This window comes from Colobus angolensis, unplaced genomic scaffold (assembly GCF_000951035.1).
Source record: "Colobus angolensis palliatus isolate OR3802 unplaced genomic scaffold, Cang.pa_1.0 Scaffold292, whole genome shotgun sequence".
NCBI lineage: Eukaryota > Metazoa > Chordata > Mammalia > Primates > Cercopithecidae > Colobus > Colobus angolensis.
Window position 1 is genome coordinate 2,241,645 of NW_012116177.1, and position 25,606 is coordinate 2,267,250.

At 36.1% G+C, this 25,606-nt stretch overlaps 1 protein-coding gene across 2 annotated transcripts in view; it reads right to left on the bottom strand.

The window, feature by feature from the left end:
• Positions 1-13,464: 13,464 nt before the first annotated feature.
• The window catches only part of GPD2 (glycerol-3-phosphate dehydrogenase 2 (mitochondrial)), a 155,058-nt gene continuing 142,916 nt past the window's right edge, over positions 13,465-25,606 (bottom strand). For both annotated transcript variants that reach the window (XM_011949203.1, XM_011949202.1), the window contains exons 14-17: positions 17,716-17,828; positions 17,554-17,632; positions 16,948-17,046; positions 13,465-13,937 (exon numbers count right to left, since the gene is read on the bottom strand). In XM_011949203.1, coding sequence (XP_011804593.1) covers positions 13,812-13,937; positions 16,948-17,046; positions 17,554-17,632; positions 17,716-17,828 — 417 coding nt within the window. In that variant the 3' untranslated portion in view covers positions 13,465-13,811. The remainder of the gene's footprint in view (positions 13,938-16,947; positions 17,047-17,553; positions 17,633-17,715; positions 17,829-25,606) is intronic.

Genomic DNA, 25,606 nt, shown 5'->3' on the forward strand with positions numbered 1-25,606 from the left:
GATTATAATTTGCCAAAAAATTAAAATAAAAAGTAGAAATAAATTGGCAAAATAATGAGCATTTCAGCAAGGAAAAAAAATCAAGGCAGGAGGTTGAGGGATGGGAGGCAGAGGCAACAATGAACTGTTTCCCCGAAGTCCTGACTGAAACAGATGACTATTTGAATTTCTACTTGATTCAGACTATTTGAATTTCTATTTGATTCACTTTAAGTGATCACATTTTTATTTTGGTGGCCAGAGAGAACCAGAACAACTTCAACATGCCTTTCTGAAGCTTCATCTAAGGTGTTTCACTTCTCTGTTCTTTGCTTCTTTTGTTAGATGTCAGTAAATACAGATGTAAAGAATGTTTATTCCATTTCCACATAACCAGACTTTGAATTCAGGGCATTTCTGGGATGATTTTAATCTACAATGACTACTTAATTCACTCATATATTTACAGATGTAATATATATTACACCCATATAGTTCACCATATATTTCCGGTTTAGAGGCAATTACATCCACTGCCAAAGTATCACCCAGATATTATTTAAAGCTTTAATTTGTTTCAATTCCAAGAAGTTTCTCTAGGATCTTTAAAATACTTGTCTCTAAATGCAGTATCTCTGTCTTTAAATAATCATGTAAAATGTAAAGTGTTTGGAAGAGGATTGGAAATATCTGGCTTTGATGGACTTTTTTTTTTTTTTTAACTTGTGGCACTATGGAAAGAAAATTGTTCTGTACTAGTATACCACATTCCTATCTAAGATTAGCCAGATAAAGGAAATAATTTTCTGAAGAGAAAGGGGTTCTAATGGAAGAAAATAGAAACAAGGGGGAAATAACTGATGAAGAAGGAAGAAAATATGTACCTGAGTAATTGAAGGCAAAAACACAATGAGAAAGGTTCTAGTAGTGAATCTCTCAGATTTCTAGAAAGAGCTATCAAAATTCAGACAGCAAGTATACAAACACATTGGAACTCATGCCTCTGAAGCTCAACACTGAACATTTCAGATAGTTCTGGAGTGTGTCATGGAGTCACCCATGAGACTACCTGGCTGGCTTCATGCCACACCGTGTTTTGTGGGATAAGATTTTGAGTCTCACAGGCACTGAGAATGGACTGGGGATGAAGACTTGAAGGAGATCACAAAGCCCAATCCGATGGGCCCTTTTGAGAGTGTTACGGTACACTTAATTTAAAATTATATGCTTTTCAAGTTTTAAATGCTAAAGGATCACCAATTTAAAGAAAATGGCAGAGTTAGTTCCTCACAGGGAAACTTACTAAATATTGTCTTTAGAATGAAAATAATATAGTCGATCCTATATTATTTACTCATTGTTTTAGGTACTATTTCCTCAAATCCATTTTTACAACACAAAATTGATATTTGTTTAGCTCACAGACATTTGACAAGTGTATCTGTAGTTTGCTTAGTACATCTCATGTACTAAGATGGAGTTTTTATGCTTTTTAAAAATTGTTATTATTGATTCATTTTATCCATTTAAATTCTTACAGTATTTTTTTCCTTCTATTATGCCTGTATGTGTTATGTGCTGATTTGACAACATAATTCACTGACTTCCAAGGCTGCTTCATTTTTCTACACTTAATTATCCCAACCCAACTAAAATTAACTTTTCAAAATAGCATTCTTTCACATGCCAGTTATAAAACTGACTACAAAGAAAGTTCTATACATTTTGGTGGATAATACTTCGAGCCAAACTGTCTCAACCGATGGAGACTCTTTATCATTATATTTAAACATCTTAGATTTTTCTCCAATTTGTCTTCTTTACATAATTTATTTTTCCTCAGTGAAGTCTACTAGTTTTATTCCTATGTCACCATCTTTGCCCTTATTTTCCAGGAAATGGGACAAAGCAACTTCTGTAGAAATACGAAACCCCTTACTTGTCACAAGTGTCAATCGAAACATTGCTTTGTTGTTCTCTGCTTGGTTTTGGTTTTCTTTACATTCCAAGGAACCTCTTTATTAATATTTTTATTTTAAAACTTTATTAATTTATATATATATATATAAAGAAATCACTGATTAGACTCATCCATTCAACACTGGCTTATTCATTCATGTGTTGCATATTGCCAGAGCTAACAGGCAATATTTACACATTTGGCAAAAGTTACCATCCCAGGAGCCTGGCTTCCTCTGGATATTATAAGGGATCCAACATCAATGACAATGCTTCTGGGTTCTGTACTCGGGGAGGCACAGCTGCCAATCTGTGTAGTACTAAACTTTGGGGTGGGACCAGGGCCCTCTATCAAATGGACAGGACCAATCTTTAAACATACAGCACACAGCAGCATTGCTCAGTACTTCAAACTTGGGGATAGGAGACTGGTGCAGCATTATAATGGATATCCTAATTTAATTAAAGAATAATTATCATAGAGCTACAGATTAGAGCATAAGTAAGACTTCAGAAAAAAGATATTTCATTCTATCTTTAAACATTTAAAAATTATGTGAAGGCCCTAGAGGATTTTTGATTTGATAAAGAAAAAAACTTTTGTAAAATTATATGCAATTTGGCCTTCAAATGATTTTAATATTTATCATAGAAACAATATATGCATTAGTATATAGATTTTTAAAAGGTATAGGTAATTCCCTATGCATCTTCAGGTTTACTTAATGGAAGTCTGGATGTCCATGTAAAGTCATGTCGGATCTGATGACGTATGTTTAATGGCATTACTTACTTGTCCTAACAACTGAAAGGCGTTTTTTTTTTTTCTTTTTTTTTTTTTTTAGGGAAATCTGTGTGGTACTCAACTAGAAACATCCTGGGGGTGGTAGGAGTTCTCATTTTCAAAGCTATCACAAGCCAAAAAGACTTACTGAATGCCACTATGTGTCAAACCTGTTTAGATTCAAAATATCAACTCCCCCCAAAAGTTATTGAGTTTTATATTGACCAGATGTTCCACTTAGTTGCCTATCTTGAAGAAGAAAATGAGAGGCTTGCATTGACTTGAGAACTACCTCTCTGATTAGGTGCTTTTGTGATTTTATAAAGATTGAACTTCCCGGGGTTGGTTAAAGAATAATATGGCCCTGATAAATCACTGATACGCAGAAAAAGGCCAAAACTCTGCATTTCTGAACCACCAACTGGTAAAGAAAACAGGGCAACAGCCTTGTCTTGCCCACATGACAAAAATCAGGTTACTCAAACTATGTAGTGAGACTATGTAGTGATAATGACCGCTGAATGTAGTATAAGCAAATATTTGTTATGGGGCCTACACGGTAAGAATGAAAAGGACTTATTCATTTTACTTTGGACCCTTCCTTGGGTTTGAACAGAAAAATCAGACTCATGAAATCTCAACACTTGGTCCTAGACCAGCAGACTGCTAAAGGAAGAAAGCACTAGCTCTTGTGAGGTCAGACCGGGCTTGACAAAGTTGCAGGGAGGTTGCGCTAAGCACTGCTGGCATTTGGGAGTTGCTGTGAAAGGCTACAGTAGGAAGAGATTTCACTCTTCTTTAACTTGGTGGCCAGCCTGCAAGCTACTGTGTGAGTCCTTTCCCCCCAATCCATACTGTTCAATTGTCACGAAAGCTTGTAAACAGGAGCCTCCATCAGTTACCTCAGAGTGGTCTGAACAAACTAACATCATAACAAGAGTGTTTATGGAAAAATGCTTAAGCACTGAAGCAGAAAGGGCTTAGCACTGATCAGACCTCTCTTCCACCTTTATTCTTCACTGTTCACATTGAAATGCAAATATCAGCGCAGGCTTTCCACTGGCGTGCCACTCACAAATTGAAAAGCAGTTTTTATCTATGCAAATGTAAGCATGGTAATTGAAGTTAATCAATCAATGCTAGCTTTCACTAAAACCTTGAACATGATTGAATAAAGTAATTATCATTCAGCAGAAAATGATGAAGTTGTAGACAGCATGAACCTTATTAAAGGAGGATTTTGAGTCACAATGGCTTAATTTAGCTAACAGCCCAGCCTTAGCCCAAGCAACATACTACTCTTGCTGCCTAGAATTGTTTTACGATTAAAAAACAACAACAACAACAATAATAATGGGGGTGGGGGAAGGCGAAGGTAAGGATAAAGTAGGGGCTTTATTATTTTTAGAGTGCTTACATTAATAAAAAGTACTTGTCATGCTAGAAAAGAGAAGCCATAATTAACATCTTTAAAAAAGCTCTAAATAGATCAGTGAACAAAGATTGCTATGACATTTTTGATATGCCCAACAGCAATAACAGCCTCTTAATGCTATTATTATATTTCTAACATAAATGGGTGAAATAAAGTGAGCACCTCAGAAGTTTTAGTAAAAGAAACACAAAATTAGAAAAATACTTTCATGTGCAAAAGTAACCTATTGAGATTTTGCAAATCGAATGCTAATCTCTTAAAAGCATGACGTCGAACATAATGTGTATTGTTTTTATTGGTTTACAGGAGTTTCAATAATAAAACATATGCTATGTTTTGCACAGTCTTTCAAATATTTCATTTTTTTCCAGAGTGCCATATATTCAATTACTTGCTTTCATTTATAAAAAACAGTCCACCAGAAGGTGTTTTACCTTTAATTCTAGGTTACTTTTTTTCCAGTTTCTCTAAACTCTTATCTATTTTTACTTATGACTTTAAATGCTTTTCTTTAGAAACAACATTATTTTATTTAAGCCAAAGTTTACTATTATTGTTGAAAAATCATTTCAGGTAGTGTAAGGGAAATAATACATCTCTGGAAAATGTAATCAACAGTTAGTGTGTAACATAATGTAAACTGATTATGGAAAGAGGTTCCATTTAGCTTTTTCCAATGTATTTTTGAAAAACAAGGTTAACTAGCAATATTTAGATTAGAGTCGCCCAGCAGGATATGGTGACTCTAAAGAACCTACAGTAATTCTATTGGATTCAATTAGATTGAAAAAATTAAAGGTCTGTAATCTTGCTAATATTATTGTACACCCTCAGGGAAGTCGTTCCTTCCCCCAACTCCATTTTGGTTGATGCATTTCACATTTAGTGTATTTTGAATAACAATTTATGGGATTAAAGCTGCATTCCCAAATGTATTGCAAAAATATCTCCCCTCCCTTTTTTGGTGGTCGGGGGGATATATAGTGCTAGGTATTTTCTTCTAACATACAATGTCTCTCTGTATCCAAATCTCTTAAAGCCTCAGTAAGTTCATATACCATCACTTGTATCATTAATGAATAAGTAGGTGACAAAAATAAACTCCAAGTAAGTAGTGAATGGATTATAGTAAAAACAGTCACAGGATTTTTCCAGTACATGTTTTCCCTGAACGTAATTGTCCTGTCTCGTACTATCTAAGTAAAAGCAATCTGCTTATTTATTATCTTCTATGCCACCCACAAAGCACTTAAGTAGCATGCTGTGGCTACTGTGGCAAAGTGACATTAGAATGCTATATAAGTATAGTTAAATAGAATCAAAATATCATTTTACTTGGATAATAATGTGCATTAAAAGTATGATATTGATTGTTTACCTTAAATGCCCTAATAGCAGCAAATTATTCATTTCTGACCTTTTATAGTTATTTCCCACTGCAGGACCAATGCAGGACATAAGTTAATACATCTCATTTTCTTATTTCTACTCAGGTGTGTCAAACTAACAGTAGCAAGAAAGACCACAGGATAAGGGTGAGAGTGTCTTTATTTTTGACACTTCGTTTTTTGCAACAGTCAGGAGTTGATATATTTTGGATTAAAAAGAAGAAAAAATTAAGCAATCATTGAAATCAATTACCAATATATTCACAAAAGATCCAAAGTATATAGAATATTTGCTTTATTATTCCTAGGATTCATATAGACTAATAAAAAGGATCTGTATATAAACAGTAAATCTTCTGTCATCAATGCACCATTTGCAGAACTGCAGAGTATCAGATAACCCGATAGCAAGGAAGTTAAGGTGCTATAAAGTATCACAGCTACTGTTTTTCTAACTGCTGAAAGCACCAAGACAATGCAAAGTTTCCTTAAGGAACAGTTTTTCCCTTGCTACCTTGGGAATCCAAGGAAACTCTGAAAGCCCAAATGCTTGCAATTTAAAATCTATTTGCAACAAATCAACACTTTGTATTTTTGTTCCAAGATGTGTTGCCCTCCCAAGCTTTCCCTGCTGAAGGTTTTCTATTAATTGTACTCTCAGTCCAACAGTGGGCTCTCTGACTCTAGCCTTCACTTGTCTACCATAGCTGTGATGGTTAAAAGCTTCTCCGGTTTGTCACAGAGTTTAATATGCACCCTACATAATTATGCAGGATTCACTGTGCTATCAAACTGCAATTCAAATTAGTTCAGGATTAAAGGCACAGAACAGTACTGCTTCCTTAATTGCATTGTACTGTGCTGATCACATTCAAATACCCATTACTCATTCCCTCTGTGGAGCAATAAGTCAGGGGGATTAATATTCAGGCAGGTGACAGGGCCAAGCCATTAAAAGGCAGTTATGCAGAAAGCATGGCTGGTTTTATTCACGTTAATGAAATCAGTGAAATGAAACTGTAATAGATTTATCAAAGCTCAGATGGATTTGCTGTAAATCAGTTTGATTCAAGCAATCAAACTGGACAATAGAGATAGTTTTCAGCTCTAGCAATGGGTGTCAGAAAGCAGCATGTGAAAAGTGCTGATATTCTTCATGTATGGATTTGATATCCACCTCGTGCACAGGCCTATTCCCAAACCACTGCTGCTAATTTTTTTGTCTTTTGAACTAGGTGCCAGTGACTGATAAAACATACAGCATATCATCTTAATACAGCACTTACACTGTTTTTATTCCTCATTTTTAAGTCCCTCAGAACATCAATTCTTTCCAATTGCTGGCAGAGAAAAAAGGAAAGTTCGATAGCGCACAAATTGGCATCGCTGTCCCTCTACTTCTCAGAACAGGAACACAACTTTGGTCAGGGTGACTCTGCACAATTAGCACTAGCTGTGCTACACCAACATGTATGCAAAGGGGAAAATGGTCAGATGACAATTTCCGACAGTAGTGGGATGATGCAGGAGCCCTAGAGAAGCTGAAAATTTACTTTTGTTCTGGGTTTAATGAAATAATTTGGTATCCATTAGAGGGCAGCATAAGAACAAAAAACTAAGCACAGCAAGGGAAGTATCCCCTGTAGCTAGACGAGCACCTTTACCGAGGTAAACTTTTTCGATGCACTAATATTTTACAAGTGTAAAGCCAATGAATGGAGAAAGCTAAGTAATGGAGAAGATGGGAACGAATCCTACCGTTAGAGAAAAATGACACCAAGGACAGCATACGCCAATTTAGCTTTAAGGAGTTTTCAGGCCATACATTAATTCCCTCCATACCCCACCCATTTTTAGGGTTAAAATAGAAATGCTCCTTTCTGGAGCTTAATGATCTTGTATTTTGCAGACAATGTTTCTGACGGAATTACAATGAATTGGGAAATAGTGATCATGTTTTTGGTTTCATAAGAAGTGTATTATGAACTGTGGCTTATACTAAAACTACTCTAATCGGTCCAATTTTTATTTATTAGAAACAAATTGTTGAAGAACTAATGCAGGTTTTTAATGATCCAAAACAGAAATAAATGTTCTAGTCTATTACCGTCCTATATGGAATAAGTCAATATTAAAGCTAATTAACCCTTTTCAAAGGCATTTTGTCCCAGGTTTTTATTTAATGGTTCAGTGCTGCTTCAAGCATGGATCAAGCTGGATAAGCTCCATTTAAAAAATGGCCCATTTTGAAAACAGTTTAGCAGCTCACTATGACAAATATATTTATCAGGATAAACTTGACTTTTTCAACTGCATAAATAACTGACCACAGTTTCTTAAAAGATCCAACAATAAAACAGATGACGGTTTCTTAAAAGATCTGACAATAAAATAGAGATTAAGGAAAATAGCCAAATCTCTTTAGTAACATTATAACATTATAAAAACTGATTTCATTTATTGCTTTCTAAAAATATTTAACTTTAAAAATATGTTCAGGTTTTTACTTTTGGTGGTATTCCTAATGGGGGTTCGGGGTGGTCCCTGTATAAGTTATTTCATTCTAGGTCACATGTGAAATGCAAACCTGTGATTTGTCCTTTTTGGAAGAAGCCATGATTTTTTAATAGTGTTCAAACACATAGTGCGAAGCACATACTTTTCAGGACATAAATGACTACTTTGACATATGAAACCCTATGAAAATTATATACATTATTTAAAGAATTTGGCACTCTTCCCCTTTGCTATACTAGCAAATCACAGAATGTTCTTTAATATCAAGCTATTTTTGACTTATAAAATAGATGATATATTTTGTACATGAATTAAATTCTTCACGGTACCAGAGGAATTAATTTGTAATGTTATGAAATTTTGATTAGCCTGCTGTAAAATCAGAATTGTTTACCACAAGTGTCTAGGTTCTGACTCTTATAGTCTTTCCAAACAGATAATGAAATGAATTGGGAATGGGGCGGGTGGGGGGGGGAGCGGCAGAGTAATTTATGAAAACATGGTACACCATAATTTTGCCATTTGTCTGCAATAAGGATGGCAAATGATTCATGGGGTAAAATGAAATATCTCTCACTGTCATTTCAATGGATCTAAGATTTACAGCTTCTTAACTTGGATAGGAAAAACTCTATGCAGAAAAATGAACTGTAAATCAATTATGCAGATCTTTCATAACCACAGAATTTCTTTATTTGTTTTAGTCTTCAACTATAAAACTAGGTCTAAGTTTATTATTTAAATTCAATTTAGGCATATCTGATTTTGCTTTAAAAGCTCTCTTATTGTTTAAGTGATCTAAATGTAATGAGCTCAATCAACATATCACTATTCTTTAACTTGACCTTAATGCCCTCTTAAACAGAGGCTTCCCTGTCTACTATCTCCTGCCTCCAAAGATTCAAAGTAAATAGTCACTTCTTCCCTTTTAATTCCTTGCTTAGATTTTTCTCACCTTTGCTTCAATATCATTTTTTTGTTTTTCATCCCCATATTGGAGTCAGTGTACCTGGAAAAGGAGAGCAGGGATGTCTGCTGTAGGCACAGACCATGGGCATGAATGGCTCAGAAGCTGGTGGAACTAGTTGTAGTCTGGGCCATGCACTAATAAAAAAGGTAGGTACTATGAAACTCAATCCCCCCACCTCCTCTACTGAAACATGATATATTACCTATGACTACAGCATACAAACCTTAACCTCCCTAGTTTGAAGGCGCTCCAATGTGAATACAATTAACAGGGAACTGAAGGTAGGGTATGCTGAGCAACGCAATTCAAATGCCAAATGTGGAGAACAAAGATGGTCCTGATAACTCTGCTAAAATAGTATTTTGCTTAGATCGCATGAATCTTATTATTCTGGACCAGATATTTAACAAAATACAAAGATACCTATTACTTTTTGCAAAGAGCCCAGGACCCACAGGACTACCTCTGGTATCATCTAGGCTCAAATACATCATGTTCTGTGCCAATATTTCATAAGTTGGGCAGCTAATTAGAGACCTAAAATACAAAACACATGCACAAAAAGCTCATCATCTCTGCCTCCTATACAGAATTTGTTTCACTATGAGGGTGCCAGATCAATTTAAAACTTTTGTTGCTTCCTTCCTTCATAAGTCAAATGTCATCAGGTGAAATCTGACACCAGGGACAGTACAATGTTGATAAAGATGGTAAAATATTGATGCTAGCATCGTATTTTTTTGATGACCGTAAATTGTATACAATTGAGCAATATTTTGATAAACTGTATGTTTAAAAATTTTAAAGCACTATCAGATTTGATAAGCTAGATCAATAAAAAATGTTTTAAGCTGCCATGTATTTTTTTCCAGGCACTGAACAAACAGTTAATTGTTCCAAGTCTGTCTGGGAGCCATTGCTTTGGGGTATTCTATACAATTTCAAAGAACCTTCAGAAGCTCACACATACCTTTGGGCATGCAGAACCAGGAGGCAGCACATACCTCTAAACCACAAATGGACAATATCCTCCATATATGCGTGTAAATTAAACCCTATAAAATAACACAGGCATTATAAAATTTGTGTTAAAACTGATAACAGCTTTACTGATTTACTGACAATGAAAATATATAGCATTTTTTTCTGTCAGAGCATTTATCAACACTTGGCAACCCTGCACTAACTTGACATGTAAGATGATCAAAATGGATTATGTAATCTTTCCCATTCATTTCTATTGATTTTAGTTATGATAAAATTCATCAGTGCGCCTGGGAACGCTTAGGCTGAAAGGTTCTGGTAGATTAAAAAAAATAAATAAATAAGGAAAGGAAAAGAAAAAAGAATTCAACTGAGTTGTAATAGGATGAATGTAATTGTAGAATAGGATTGCACAAATATAGAAGTCATGCCCTAAAGGCTACAGCAACAAATTAATACAAATAATTCTGGCAGTCTTATAAAATTACATCTATCTCTGTAGATATTTCACTTTGTGCCATCAAAAATACAGTCTGTAAAAATATTTTCAAACTTTTTTAAAACTTCAACAGTAATCAAAGTTATCTGACTGCAAGTGACATCAAAATGCTAGCAAATGGACAATTTTAATCAGTTTTATTGATTCATGCTTCCAGTTCTTATTCAGTTAAAAACAAGGCACATTAAATACATCCTCTTATTGCTCTATAAATGCATGCAGCTCATTCTGTATATCAAAAGTAATAAATAATGGCCATAAAACACCAAGACAGTTATAAAAATGACAACCCAGCCTCAAACATAGTATTTAACAGTCCAATCTAGAACAATAACCCAACACAATACATAAAAGTGCCACATATGAAAACATGCAGTGTGTATATCCACTCTAGCACTGAGCTTACACTTGCTATTCTTTAAAAACATAGTAGGGCTTTTTCACTCCTTAAAAAAGGTTGACATGATGCAAACATTGCAAGTTATAGCATCATTGACTTTAATATTACATTCATATGCCAAAAATCTTTACAGATACATAAGAGAAAAATAACATCAATGATGACTCTTATAGTATATTTAGTAAAAGTGAGAATGAGTTTTTTGTTGTACAAAAGAGGAAGCTACATATTTTGAAACAGACAAAGCAAAGCCAGAAACTGAAGCAGAACAGAGAGCATGCATTTAATAGCAGAAATCCTAAAGTTACACTCAGTATAAATTGATTGAAAGCAAGAATATTGCAAACAGCATGATGGATATGAGGCAGACAACCTTGGCTTAACAAATAATCCAGCATTATCATTATTGTTATGACTGTGGTGGGGGCTATTTAAAGGAGTATCCAACTCTCCAGCACAGATGGGGGTTCCTTCACCTGAATCCCCTCAAAGGCTCTTGAAATAAATCATTTGATAATAAAAGGCAATCCCTGCATACCCACCCCGACCCCAACAGAATCAACTGATGTCAAGTTTATATGCAAAGGGAAAAAATTTTTTTTGTGCTTGGAATGAATTTTAAAGAAGCGTATTCCCCCCTATTTCTTGTCTCCCTTTCTTAAATCAAGTAAAGAAGCTGTATAGGTTTAATTAAGAACTTATACAGAATGCTGGGGTGCTTTGTTCACAGTAACGGCTTGAAATCAGTTCATTTCCAGATTGAGTCTATGGGATTGGTGAAGGACTCTATGTTTTAGAAATCAGCATATTTAAAGTAAAAGCTGAGATGCTCAAAAGAAGAAAAGTGTGCTTTTCTTTGTCCTTAAAGGAACTTCATTCATAGCAAAGCATGCACAAACAAGGCCTGTTTAACAAACACAGATCTGCCCCGGCCCTACTGTAATGGAATCAGGGAGGGTACAAATCATCGTTATCTTGATCTAACTAGAAAGAGAAAGAGAGAAAAACAGAGAGAGAGAGCACAAATGTACCATACTGTGTATATCATCTGGGATATTTTAAAGGACAATTCATCTATCTACCTATTAAGTGTCACTGGGTTCTAAACAATGAAATTTGTTATCTGGATAGAAAACACACACTAAGTTGTAAAACCACAAGCTTTCATTTGCTTTAAAAAAAACGAAAAAGCCAGTGTAAAAATTCACACTTTGAAAGAAGAAAGTTCACAGAGATACCTGGGAGCATCACTTGCTCTGTTTTAGGTTTTCCCTTAGGAAGTGGCAAGCATCTAAAACTTCATTTAAAAACAAAATGAGCTAAGATGCTGTCTTTCTTTGCAGTTTCTGTTTGTTTCAGAGGTGGTGGGTGAGTGCGTAGGTGAGTGAACCTCCAGTGTTTACATTGTGACATACAGGCTCAGAATCCACTTGAATAAGGCATAAAGCTACTCTGCAGTATTGACATAAATAAAAATAACAGCACACAAGTGTTTTATGTGCCAGTTTAAAAAACAACTAAGACTTCAAGTCTGTGCAATAAAAACCTGCCGCGAAATGAAGTGTTACATCTCCTATTAGATACAGAATCTGATGTTAAAAAAACAACAAAAAAGTAAGTAGTTAACTTTACAAGAGGAAGTACGGTTAATAAATATTCAGATAACTAGTTAAAATGCCACCAAAATATAGCAAGAGCATCCCAAACTGCATTACTTGTTAAATTCAATACACACTGACTTTTGCTTTGGACTCTGTGTATGTGTCAGGATGGGGGGTGGTGATTATTTTTCCATTTTTGTTTTTGGTTTACTGAGAATAGTTTCATGGAGTACAGAAGGGGAAAGACTTTAAGCAACCATGATGACCTTGGAAACTGGTTTTGTGCCTTATTTTACATATAATTATAATTAAAGTTAACTAAAGTCTATTCTATCCTCCTATACTATGTTTGCAAGTACCCCCAAAAAAGATGGTAAGCTAGATTTGACAATACTACATGCTTCAAAATTTAGGCTTCGGAATTGAATCTTTTGTTATATGTGGATATATAAAAACACATTTTTAACTCTTAAATGTATTACTACTGTAATAATTTGATAAATTTGGTCTCATTCCATTACATCCAAATTGCCACTTAAATGCTGGTTTAAAGTAAGAAGAGCAAGGATCTTCCTGGCAACTATAATAATCAAAGAAAACCAGCAGTAACTGAAGAAAAAAATGAACTGCTGAGACGAAACTATCACTGTAACTCCCGGCAAATGTCAATGCTATCCTTATCTTATACCTGTGATTCTGGAAGCTTTCAGAGTTTCTCTTTGAGACTTGCTCCTGTAACCAGATCTAAACTTTTCCTTCCCTCTCCAGTTAGCCAGTCATGCTCTAAATATAAAAATGTGGAATAGTGTTTGCATGAGGAAGGTAGGACAAGCTGGAGGAAGATGGAGCTGAGAAATCTCCAGAAACACTATCATTTCAATAGGTAATTCTTTTTAATAACATAAGCTGTCTATATGCATGTCACAAAATTTCTCCAGCTTTTTTCAATTTTTGCCCAAATATTCTGTTTTTAGAACTCATTTAGAATAAAGGAATAAACAAACAGTGAATGTGTCACATCTAACAGGTCACAAAACAGATGCAAAACTAATGTGCATTGAAAATGAGAAAAAGAATAAAATACACTTAAAAGCTAGACTGAATGGCAAATACAAATAAAGTACAGCAAATAAAGCTGGCAAATACACCAACACCCTAAAGTTTTGGAATGTTTTCTAGTGTTAAAAAAGGCAGCTATCCACATTCATTATTTTAGGGTGGTTTCAGTCATCTCTGGTTGTTACATGGTGATTTGTCATTCCTATGTTTGTTGGCTGTGGATTTACTGCCCAGACTCACAATCCTCCACAACTACGGTCCACTGGAATTGGAACTCTTCTGTCGAGGTTCTCTTCTGCAGTTTTCATTAGTATAGCAAGCCGGCTTCCAGATACCCTTCCTTTTTGAATAGCACTCATCAGCTTAAAGAGAAAATATGCAACAGATTCAGAACGCAGGCCAGCTTACTCTCTTCTTCATGGCATTATAATCGTTAGCATTGCAGCAGACAGAGGTAATCAAGTGCTCCATCAAAAACCTTAACAAGTACTACAGCTCAGAAAAGAAAAGTCTAATTTTTAAACATTTCCAAAAGAGGGGAAGAGGCAGGTATTTCACCACTGCTGCAAAAACTACATCCATCTAGTAAATCAGCCTGCCTCTAAAAGCAAATCTTAATGCATCTTTTTGTCTTTCAATGTGCTCAAGGCACTTTTTTTTTTTTTTTTAGCAACTTCAAATATTGGATCTTTAATTCCATTTAAAATCTTAAAAAGGAATCTCAGGGATTGAACAAAGACAAACCATGACCTATATTTATCTACCCTTTTTTTAAATGTTACTGTACTTGACAACTTCAAGTCCCCTAAATCCAAATTCCTTAAAGACTTTTTAACGTAATTTACATTTAATTCCTTGAAAATGGACCCAGAGATCTACCTTAAGAATTAAAAGCACTCCACAGCCCAGATTTTAGCTAATTCATTTTTATCCAATGGATAAAATCAGAATTAGTCTTGAAATTACATGCAGGCAGCGGGCAAAGGCCTTTAATCTGGAAGGCACTTTGCAATTATGAGCATAGGGACTTTTTTCCTTTTCAAGTTTGATGTGGTTTCAACTATTTGCTTTTCTTGATCTTACTTCCCTAATCTTTTTTATTTATTTTAAAAAGATTTAGCTATTCGTCATATATATATACACACATGCACACATATATATACACACATTATATATATATACACACACACACATTATATATATATGATGTATCTATGTATGTATGTAATTCTCAAAATAATTTTAGGTTTATAGCTTTTAGCCTATAGATACACGTTGCTTAAAAAGAGCTCTGAATAAGAGTCAGAGACATCTGCTAAGGGGCTGGATCAGAATTTCATGACCTTATTAAAAGCTGTTTCACAAGCTATTGCTTATTAGAGATGGACTCCTACATGCAAAAGTGTCATTAAAACCCAGACTTAGAAATAAAGTCATATAACCACGAGATATCTATAGTGATGCAATCATTCTGTGAAGATCATTAAAAATCATATCTATATTCAAAAAATATATTTAATGGGATAAACATGGGCTCTTAGTCTGCAGAAGAGCAGAATGTTAAAAAAAAAAAAAAACTCAAAAAACCCTCCAAATATACTTTACATCTGAGGAATGGTGTAATATAAAGAATGCTGACATCTAAAGACAGAACAATTTATTGTTTATTGCTTTGTCTCTGATTCCAGGAAGACCTGCGAAGTTTATCAGAGCTAACACAACGGACAAAGCTAGAGGTTTTCTAAGCCATAGACAGTATATGATGTGCCAACTTCTAAAAACTCAAAGTTTTCTTTAAACACTACATGTATCTAGAAACCATATTATAAGAAAAAAATAACATTTGGATGTGAATATATTTCATGAGGAATATGGTCAGCATTTTTATAAAGTTGAAAATTATACTGTGTATTTGTTCTTAGTAGAAGCAAGAATAGTCCCTTCCATTTGGAATTGGACAAAAAATATTCAATTATTAAAAAAAAAAACTCTACAAGAAAACCTGCAGATAGTTTAAATTATCTCCTGCTTTTAACTCAACCGCATTCAAGGAAATTACTTAAAACCTAAACCACATAGCATATTCATAAAATCAGATTCTTATTGTTTCTAAAGCGCCATGTCTTTCAACCCTAAATTCTGCGGTTTATTTACAACACATATGAAATGAAGCACAGGCCATTTCTTTGAAGAAAAGTTTTCTAACATTGTGAGGGCAACAATAAAATATTCTCTGGAAAAACTACACAAAAAATGCATTAAACGGTGCTTTAATTCCCAAGCATAAATTTTAATTTCAATTTAAAATGTGTATTTAGTTAAACAGTAAGCTAAAGAACCAAACATTCTTTTTTGTAATGCTGGACACAACCTGTGAAAATTTTCTGCATTTAGATTCAACAATGCTCTTATCTGCAGCTCATCTCCAGAGAGACAATTACCATTTCCTTTGCCTTGATCTTGTTTGTTTAACTTGACACAGTGAAGAAAGAGCTGACATTGACCAAAATCCCCAGCATTAATTTATTTCATGTTCAGCATTCATCATTGCCATGGTGCAAGCAAGACCTGGCATTCATTTGAAATACCTGCCCAAGAAGCACTACAGAAAAAAACCTAGCTGCTTGGAAACCCAATACATTCTTCATATGATCAGAGTCATACGGACAGCTAGAAATAATGTATGGGTTTGTTGAAATTTCTTTTAAGAAACAATATGTAGCATCCAGTTTGAAGTTAAAGGAACAAAATTTATTTCCTGCATGACTACAAAGATGAAACAACACAGCCTTGAATAAATTAACAATTGGAAATGGAAATACTTAAATTATATGGTCTTGACCCCAAAGTACAAGTTTCCTTCCTTATGTTTTTCTAGTTCTTTATAATGCCAGAATCTAATCACTAACTTCTCAAATGAATATGATTCATTAGTGAATAGAACCATACTTTTAAAAAATTTTCTACATAAAAGACTAGAAATCTTGTGTTGCCTCTTATGAAGTAGGGGAAAAGAAAAAGTAAGTAAAAGAAAAGTAAGTAGAAGAAGAAGGTCCAGCAGTGATACGCCACGGCGTATGTCTTTAAAAAGCATGCTTCATATTCAACGCTTTATGATAAATAACGTGGATTTACTCTAAATTGCCCAACATAATGGAATGTTTCTTATACAATAAAAGGAAAAGAACATGCACCACAGTACAGCCTTACACTTGAGGGCAGACATATCAACCTCTGCTGGCTTCAAGCTTTCTTCTTCAGAATAATCTGACAATTGTGTGGACTTAAATATCCATTCCTGAACAGGCATTTACAATCGTAACAAACAAAAGATAAAAGCAAATATCCTTGTTTCCTTTCACCACAACTTACCTGCAAAAATTCATTGAGTTCAACCTGTCCATTTTTATTCAAATCGACTTCATTTAGAATTTCATGGAGTGTATTTTCATCCATTTGGACATTGATACTCTAAGTAAAAGAAAAGCACGGAATGATAGTTTGATTAAAAATTATGCATATGCTTTGGCTGGGCAAGGTGGCTCACGCCTGTAATCCCAGCACTTTGGGAGGCCAAGGCGGGCAGATCAGTTGAGGTCAGGAGTTCGAGACCAGCCTGGCCAACATGGTGAAACCCCAACTCTGCAAAAAGTATTTTAAAAATTAGCCAGGCATGGTGGCACGCACTTGTAGTCCCAGCTACTCTGGAGGCTGAGGCAGGAGAACCACTTGAACCCAGGAAGAGGAGGTTACAGTGAGCTGAGATCGTGCAACACTGCACTCCAGCCTGGGCAACAGAGTGAGACTCTGTCTCAAAACAAAAAGAAAAAAAATTATGCATATGCTTTTACTAACATTACTAATCTTTTAAAAATTATAATAAAAATATTACTTGTAGAAAACACTAGATGAGGAAAACATCTAATATCTTTACATTCTTCTAGTATCAGAGGCTGACATTGAACCAAAGAAAATTACCTCTAATACACGCTGAACATCAACAATGGTAATAAAGCCTTTCTGGTCTGCATCAAACTTATGAAATCTCTTCTTATACCTGGAACACAAGATTAAATAATGGAAAAATATACTTACATAGGCCAAAAAAAAGAGAAAAAGATAGATACTTATTGTAAGTACCTGTCAATGTCTGAAGGCAGTAGGCTAATTTCAGAGCGATCCGTTAACTGTTCTGATCGAGATTTATAGCCCATTTCATAATACAGAAACTTCCTGGCTGTTTCAAGTTGTTCCTAAAACAGAGATACACACAAAGTTCAAAGATATGTGGAAATAATTACTGATATTTTTTCCTTTACTGTTGATCTTCATAAAATGAAGTTGATCCTCACTTATCTAACCAGCACAATTTTTTATTTCTTCCAGTTTCATTGAAGTATAATTTATATTGAATAAAATGTACCCGCTACCATGATTAAGATCTACAGCATCTCCATCACTCTAAAACTTTCCTCATGTCCATTTGCAGCTGATCCATTCCCATGTTCTCTCGACACAGGCAAACACTGACTGCCTTCTTGTCACCAAAGTTTGCCTTTTCTGGAATTTCTTATAAAAGGTTTCATATAGTATGTAGTCTTTTGTTTGACTGCTTTCACATAGGTTAATAATTCTGAGATTCATTCATGTTGCTGCATGTTTTAATATTTTGTTTCTTTTTACTGCTGAATATTCTTACACAGAAATTGACCAGCAAAATCCACAGGATCAAATTCTTGTAGTTCAGTGACAAAGAAAGTAATTAAAGGTGAAGATATCTTGGATTTGAACAACTTGGATTTGGACAAACCCAAAATAACTTGGATTTGTCACTATAATGTGACATGAAGTACAAAGGTATATTTCATGAGATCAGCTGTGCTGAGATTTTGCCACTGAGATTCTGATACTTAGGTGAAGTTACAGAGTCATGAGAAGAAATGAGCTATCCTCAAGTTATTCTTCCTGTTTTCAATGTCCCCAGTGTCAATTAATACTAATTGCTGCTGCAAATATTGTCTTTCTTAGTTTTCATCACGTCACTCTCCCATCTAAAAACTTCCGAAATGACTTCATTGTAGTGTATATTGTTCACAAATCTCTTTCCTCATATACATGTTACACACACACACACACACTTCTCCACCACACATACACTTCTTAACTGTATTGATGTGAGCTGGACATGTGACTTATTTGGCCAGTGGAACATGAATAGGTATGATATATGCTACTTTTGAGTAAAAGCTTTCATGGTAACTTTATAGGTTTGCTTAGCCTCTCTTACTCCTGTGCCATAACAAGGGCACATCTCAGATGAGATCTGAAACCAATCTAGAATGCGGAGAAGAGCCACAGCAGCTAACATGCAGCCTTCACGTAATGTGAGGGAAAAAGAAATGCTTGCTGCAATGAACCACTCAGAGTTTGAAATTGACTGTTACTGAGTATAACCTAGAACAAGTCTTAAATTCCCCAACTTCCTATCAAAGGATCTTGTGAACTCAATGGTTCCCAAATTCTGGTCTGAAGAACAGTGCCAGTGTGAAGTGAAATGAAGAAAATGAAACAATGACACATACACTTGCATGAAATGTGTTTATATGTGTTTGGTTATGTTGGTGATGAGACCCCTTATTGATTTTTCTTGAGGAAATAAACTTTTTTCTGGGACAGTGTCTTGCTCAGTCACCCAGACTGGAGTGTAAGAGCACAATCATGGCTCACTGCAGCCTCTACCTTGCAGGCTCAATCTTCCCACTTCAGCCTCCCAAGTGGCTGGGATTACAGGCACATGCCACCATGCCTGGCTAATTTTTTATTACTATTATTATTTGTAGAGATGGGGTCTCCCTATGTTGCCTAAGCTGGTCTTGAACTACTGGGCTCAAGTGATTCTCCTGCCTCAGCTTCCCAAAGTGCTGGGATTACAGGCATGAAGCACTGTGCCCAGCCATCAGTTGTTTTCTCTGACATGATTCCTTTCCTGCTTTCCTTTGTCTTAGGAAATAAATACCAGAAATATTCTCCCTTCATGTTCTTAAATAACAAAATAAAAAATTATCAACGTGAAACAATTCTCTCAGCTTAAAAAAATTTAAAATGTGTGTGTTTGTGTGTGTGTGTGTGTGTGTGTGTGTGTGTGTGTGTACATGCGTATCTCATACTCAAAACTTGTCTGTGAAGTCTCCATCTCCAAGGGCATTTTTTGCTGGCAGATTTTTCACAAGAAAATCCACCCAGTTTTCATAAATAAAATTATTTTGCTGTTCCACTGCTTTTACCCAGCACTTTCTACACAACTTGTTCAAAATTCATCTCCTTGGAAATGCCACCTCTGATGCTTCCCTGCAAAAACAATTTCTTTCTCGATTTATGGCCCTTCATTGTATATGTAATTTATCTATACTCCACCAAGCAAGGAATTATGGAATTTCAAAGCGGGAAGATATTTTTTCATAAACGGTACTCAATGTACTTCCCTTACCCCACATTTCCTTTATAACATTCCAAAAATGGAAGAACAAAGCCTTTGTCTAAACAACTCTAGCGTTGGGGAGGTAACTTAATACTGCTGAAAGTTGCTTCCAATTATTAGAAGGTTTTACAGTGAGATTAAATCCACCTCCTTGAAATTCTTCCAGTTTTGAGGGGGATTAACAAATCTTTCCCACAGTAGAACAAACCTAATGTGTTTTTTTTTTTTTCTGTATCACAGTTTAATAAGTATTTAAAGATAGTATCATGTGCTTTCCTTCTTAGAGTTTTCTTTTAGTCTAGAACTACTATATAAAACATTATTTCAAATCCCTAGACCATGTTGTATAATTTCTTCCAGACCACAACCGGTTTGTCATATAACACAATTATCAGAACAAAATACAACACTGCAACAGAGATCTGGCAAGTACCTAGAAGGGAGTAACTATCAGCGTCATCAATCTAGATATATGATTTCTATTAATGCAGCTTAAGATTGCAATTGGATTTGGGGGCAGCCATGGTCCACTGTTAACGGCTATGCATTCACAGTTAACTAAAACCATATTTCTTTTTCACATGTGCTATTGTTAAGCCTTGTCAAATCTATCTTGAATGGATGGAGTTGTTTTCCTACCTAATGTAAGGTTTGCCATTTATCTCTATTAAATTGTATCTAATAAAATTTCATCCATTGTTTCAATCCATCATCAAACATTCACTCTCCCTCTGGTATCTTGTTATTGGTACATCAAAGATGCATGCCATCAACATTGTAATTTAACCATTTGAATCAAGGTAGACTAGGTCAAGATTTAGGACAAGGTGCTTATGACTTACTACCAAAGACCTCTTCTGAGGCCAACGCTGTCATTTAACTGGTTATAAATCTACCAATTTTACAGATATCATATGGGGCTTTCTAAAATGCTTTATAGAATCAAAATTCCCTAATCTAGCCATCTGCTTGCTCTATCTATAAAGGAAATGAGGACCGTGTGTGGTGGCTCATGCCTGTGATCCCAGCACTTTGGGAGGCTGAAGCAGGTGGATCACATGAGCCCCCAGGAGTCTGAGACCAGCCTGGACAGCATGGCAAAACCCTGTATCTATAAAAAATATTTTTAAAGTTAGTTGGGCATGGTGGTGCATGCCTGTAGTCCCAGGTACTTGGGAGGCTGAGGTGGGAGAATCACCTGAGTCTGGGAGTTTGAGGCTGTACTGAGCCATGATCACATCGCTGCACTACAGCCTGGGCAACACAGCAAGACCTTGTCTCAAAAAAAAAAAAAAAAGGGGAGATATCTGAAATGATTTTGCCATTTTGCCTAAGTGATTCCTTACTAGCTTCGGTGATCACTATTTCTTGATAAATGCTAATTTAGAAAAAAACACCTTAAAATGTCACAATCTAGAAAACCATGCAAGATCAATGCCAAGACCATTAGTTTCTACGTTGCAAACTATATTTTTCTTTCCTCTCGTTTTTGAAATTTGGTATTACATTTGCCCATTCTGTCTTCCGGTTCCATTCCTATTTCCTACAGTATTTTAAAGTTGAACAGTAAGCTGATCCCAAGCAAGAGAATCTTAAGTGCAAAGTCTCTGAGTACTCTAAGGTAATTTTTCTGGACTGGCATAAAACTCACTCAGAGTAGCCTCCTATTTCAATATCTATTCGTTCTTACCAACATTTATATTTGGCTCTTTTCACACATAAAAATAGGGAGAGAGAAGGAAAAAGATATTGATAGTAAATTATAAATTGAATAGTTCTCCTTACTCTCCAGCATTGAAGAATATGATGCCTGTCACCTTAAGCAATGATCTAAATTAGGTCTTACTTGCTTTTGTTTTTTTCTTCAATTTTTAAACATTACATTTGGTGCCCTGAGTTTTTTTCCCCAACACTCAAACAACACCTGACACTGCTCATATACATCCACATTATTCCTGATATCACTGCTTTCATTTTTGAACACTTGGTTTCTATCTGTTTTACATTTGGTATTTATCAGCTTGCTTTAATCAGTCACTCAAAGTCTTCACATGCCTCCCCTTTTTCCTCCTCATTGGAATCAATTTTGAAAAAAAACTGTATTTTTGTGAGACTCTCAGTCTACTTAAATGTCTTCTCTTTATAGTCTCTGAATGAAAAATGGATCTTTTGTCTGAACATGATAAAATCCACTTTATCAAATCGTATAGGGCAGCATTTCCCAAAATATGTTCTAAGTACTAGCCCCATTCCTACCCAGTTCTACCAAAAAGTGAGAGTTGGGTCTGTCTCCAAATAAGTTCCTTTTTGGAAACTGAAAACATACATAACCATTCTAAAGGTTCTAATTGCAATTGCACTAAAGGAAGTGGTTTTATTTGTTTAACTCAGAATTTCTCACACTCTTTTGTTTGACCATTTAGTCATCTTTTCATGTATATTAATTTGTACCCTGCATAACACCATTTGGCAATTTTTTTTCTCTAAATGTTCGTGCCAACTCTTCTAACAATCCCCAACTCCCCGAGACATTGCCTTCTTCCTTAATCAGTTCTTCCAAGTTGGTTGGATTTTGGTCTTGAGTAACAGTTTCTCAAAATATTTCTCCAAATTTTGGAAAATATGCATAAATGTCAGCGCTGTACATGTGTTATATAACAACCCAATTAGATTTTAAGATCTTAAAACTATGAGCTATTTAGTATTCTCCTAAAATATTTGGTGCAATGTTCAGTATACAAGTCACTCATTAAGTATTGACTAGTAAAAACAAGCACAATTCATCTACAGAGAGTTATTTATCACCTTGTTCCTCTTTCACTTTTGCAGGTTAAATAATCCCAATGCTTTTAACCTTTTCTCAGAAGTCCTACTTTCTAACCTTTTAATTCTTTTTCCCCCCTCCTTGTTCTCTCTGGACTGTCCATAGCTCTCATTAATACTCCTACATCTCAGATACTGAGTTATAGCTTTAGATCTTTATTTATGTTACTTTGTTAAGGGGGATGGGAGAGTATTTCTGAGCACATAAATCTGTTCATAAAATATGAACTGAAGTTAAATCTAGCTTCCTTAGTAGGGCCAAACACAACCAGTTTACAGAATTTTCTTCCTCCTTCCTACCTCCTACAGCCTGAATTCCTAGCATAAAATATGTTCCTGCATATTCAAATCATTCCAACCATAATTTTTGGAAGAACACATCATCCCCAATCCTTCTATATGGTAAAAGGACTGACAGAAGCACAGGAGTAAGTTTCATTCCTGTGCTGCCTCTGTACGAAGCTTTAGCTAATCAAACCAAAGCTCAAGACTTCAATAGCTATAAACCAGTACAGCTAATGCAGACGCAGCAAGACAGGATGGAGAAAGCTTATACTCTAGGATCAGAATACCTGGTTTCAATCCCTGCTCTACAATTGATTGTTGGTATAAACTCTGAAAAGAGTCTTAACTCTGTGAACCTGTTTTCTCAGCTATAAAATGGGGGTAAATTTTATCCCTGTCAGAGGCATGATCAGGATTAAGAAACTCCTAAAATCAAACCCTTTTCTCCCACATTTCCCAGGCGACTCTGATATGTAACCATCTTTGGAAATCTATACCAGAATGAGAATACTTTAAAAACAGACCATGTGACCAATGCTTTCCTTGCACTGTCAGCATGTATCATAGATGCCCAATAATGTTCATTCACTCACGCCATGGGAGAACACAGCAATACAATGTCAGTCTATAAACTAGGACACAGGCCCCCACCAGATCCCAAATCTGCTGATGCCTTGATCTTGGACTTCCCAGCCTCTAGAACCATGAGAAATAAATGTTCGTTGTTTAAGCCACCCAGTCTATGGTATTTCTGTTATAGCAGCCCAAATGAACTAAGATATACTTTCTTACCAAAACTCCCTCTTGCATCTCCTTACACCTCCTCTAGCCTCATTAGCTATTATTTTCCCTTTTTCCTGGATTCTTCCTTATATCCCATGCTTCTAAACTTTGGTATGCTCCAGTGCTTGGCCTTTGGACTATTTTCGCTATTTGACTACATTAACTCCCTATATAATCTCACCCAGTCTGATGGCTTAAATATCAACTCAAATTTATATCTCTAGCCCAAGCCTTCCCTTTGAATTTCACATTGACATATCCAATATCAGGATTTGTATTAATAAACTGAACTCTGAAGTTGTTAAAGAGACACCAGTTTAGGGGAGGGAAGCTATTGTGGTAATCCATGTAACAGACACCAGTAACTTGAATCAGGGTGATGGCAGTTGGATGTGTTGTGTTAAGAAACGGTTGAATTCACTTCAACACAAGTGTTTGTTAAAAAAATTTAAAAATAAAATAATTTTTTAAATGAAAGGGTTGAATTCAAACTGTTATTTAAACATAAATATGGTATGATTTGCTGATGGATTTAGGTAGGGTGTAAGAGAATGCATAAAGTATGATACTGATGTTTAGGCTTGAGTAACTGAAGGATAGCTATTTATGACATGAAAAAGTATATAGGATTTCTCTCGATGGGTGGAGCAAGATGGCCGAATAGGAACAGCTCCAGTCTCCAACTCCCGGCGTGAGCGACACAGAAGACTGGTGATTTCTGCATTTTCAACCAAGGTACTGGGGTCATTTCACTGGGGAGTGCCAGACAATCGGTGCTGGTCAGCTGCTGCAGCCCAACCAGCGAGAGCTGAAGCAGGGCGAGGCATTGCCTCACCTGGGAAGCGCAAGGGGGAAGGGAATCCCTTTTCCTAGCCAGGCGAACTGAGACACACAACACCTGGAAAACCGGGTAATTCCCACCCCAATACTGCGCTTTAAGCAAACGGGCACACCAGGAGACTATACCCACACCTGGCCGGGAGGGTCCCACGGCCACGGAGCCTCCCTCATTGCTAGCACAGCAGTCTGCGATCTAACCACAAGGCAGCAGCGAGGCTGGGGGAGGGGCGCCCGCCATTGCTGAGGCTTAAGTAGGTAAACAAAGCCGCTGGGAAGCTCGAACTGGGTGGAGCTCACAGCAGCTCAAGGAAACCTGCCTGTCTCTGTAGACTCCACCTCTGGGGACAGGGCACAGCTAAAAAACAACAGGGGAAGCAGCAGAGGCCTGTGCAGACCCGAACGACTCTGTCTGACAGCTTTGAAGAGAGCAGTGGATCTCCCAACACGGAGGTTGAGATCTGAGAACGGACAGACTGCATGCTCAAGTGGGTACCTGACCCCTGAGTAGCCTAACTGGGAGACATCCCCCACTAGGGGCAGTGTGACACCCCACACCTTGCAGGGTGGAGTACACCCCTGAGAGGAAGCTTCCAAATTAAGAATCAGACAGGTACACTCACTGTTCAACAATATTCTATCTTCTGCAACCTCTGCTGCTCATACCCAGGCAAACAGGGTCTGGAGTGGATCTCAAGCAATCTCCAACAGACTTACAGCTGAGGGTCCGGACTATTAGAAGGAAAACTAGCAAACAGGAAGAACACCTATACCAAAACCCCATCAGTACGTCACCATCATCAAAGACCAGAAGCAGATAAAACC